The 1,397-nt window shown below is 56.0% G+C and overlaps 1 protein-coding gene across 1 annotated transcript in view; it reads right to left on the bottom strand.

Annotated features, from left to right (window-relative positions):
- Nucleotides 1–322: 322 nt before the first annotated feature.
- The window catches only part of LOC107182935 (CREB-binding protein-like), a 4,850-nt gene continuing 3,775 nt past the window's right edge, over nucleotides 323–1,397 (bottom strand). The window contains exon 2 of the mRNA XM_015563355.1: nucleotides 323–1,210. Within this exon, the coding sequence (XP_015418841.1) occupies nucleotides 1,148–1,210 (63 nt within the window). The 3' untranslated portion in view covers nucleotides 323–1,147. The remainder of the gene's footprint in view (nucleotides 1,211–1,397) is intronic.

The following is a 1,397-nucleotide window of genomic DNA, read 5'->3' as shown; positions in this document are numbered from 1 at the left end:
CCCAGCATCACGTGTCTCACTCGTTCACTTTAAGATTTGACATACGAGTATTCTGAGTTACGAGCTCCGTCACAGAACGAATTAAACTCGTAGGTCAAGGCCCCACTGTATATCTTATTGATTTTTTTTACAGAGAGGAAGGGAGAGGGATAGAGTTAGAAACATCAATGAGAGAAAAAGGTTGATCAGCTGCCTCGTGCACCTCCTACTGGAGATGTGCCTGCAACCAAGGCATATGCTGCTGACCAGTATTGAACCTGGGACCCTTCAGTGTGCAGGCTGACACTCTATCCACAGAGCCAAGCCGGTTAGGGCTAGATGGTATTATTAATACACACCAGCATATCCATTTCAGCAAGCAAGAGTAGGGAGGGCGGGATATTTATGTCTCTGTGTGGGTCGGATGGAGGTGCAGGTGGTTGCAGGAAGCTGGGTCTAGAGCTGCTTTTCTCAGCTGCTTAGCTGTCTCCTGTGACACCTGAAATGAGAATAACAGGAAAACAGCAGAGAGGACAGGAGCCGCAAGGGGGGACAACAGAGAGTACTGAGTGCAGGGGAGAAACTGAGGGCAGGGAAAGGTACAGAATATGCCTAACAGGGCTTGGCTGGCCTGGGATGAATCTGCTGCTGCTGCATGGCTGCGGGTGGCATCAGGTCCCTGAGGCTGCTAGAACTGGGCGTGTCCTGCCCGGCCTACAGCCATGCCAGCGCTGCCTTCCTGCTGCTGCTGCTGCTGCTGCTCCGTGGCATCTCTCTGTGCTGTGGTTCATTCTCGCCTGGCTGGGGTTGCGCCCCAGATTCATGATGTTCAAGGCCTGGTCTTGGGAGTTCAGGCTTCCCATTGTTGCTGCTGCGGAGGGACAGCAGGTCGTGGCCGCTGGCTTGCATGGCGGTCAGGTTCTGCAGGCTGGACTGGAGCTGAAGGTGAGTGCGCTTCCCTGTGGACACTGGTGGGCAAAGTTCTGGCCAAGCTGAAGAAACCGGCTAGTGACATGCTTACAGGCCAGGGCTGGGACTGAGTCGGAGGCTGTAGTGTCTGGGCTGTGTTGGGCTGCTGTGGGAGTGTCCAGGGTGGTGCTCAAGGAGGGGATGGCAGACTGCTGAGGCACGTGACGGGAGTTCATGGTGGCATCCGCTGGCGCATGAGCTACCCCTGCGGCAGGCGGTTCCCAATCCGCTGCTGACGGAGCCGGAGCCGCTGCTCGCGGATCTTCTGTTTGATGTTGAGGCACAAGGGAACGGGGCATGGATTTTCTTGGCATTCTTTGGCATGGTAGCAGCAAAGGGCCATTAGCTGCTTGCACACTGGGCAGCCTCCAATGGCCTTGCGCTGGCAGCGCGTGGCGTGCAGCACAACACGCTTCAGCTTCTGACAGTCATTCTGAGGGCAGTGGGGG

Source organism: Myotis davidii, unplaced genomic scaffold, assembly GCF_000327345.1.
Source record: "Myotis davidii unplaced genomic scaffold, ASM32734v1 scaffold7792, whole genome shotgun sequence".
Taxonomy (NCBI): Eukaryota; Metazoa; Chordata; class Mammalia; order Chiroptera; family Vespertilionidae; genus Myotis; species Myotis davidii.
Note: the sequence above shows the minus strand (reverse complement) of the source record. Positions and strands in the feature narration are given on the sequence as shown.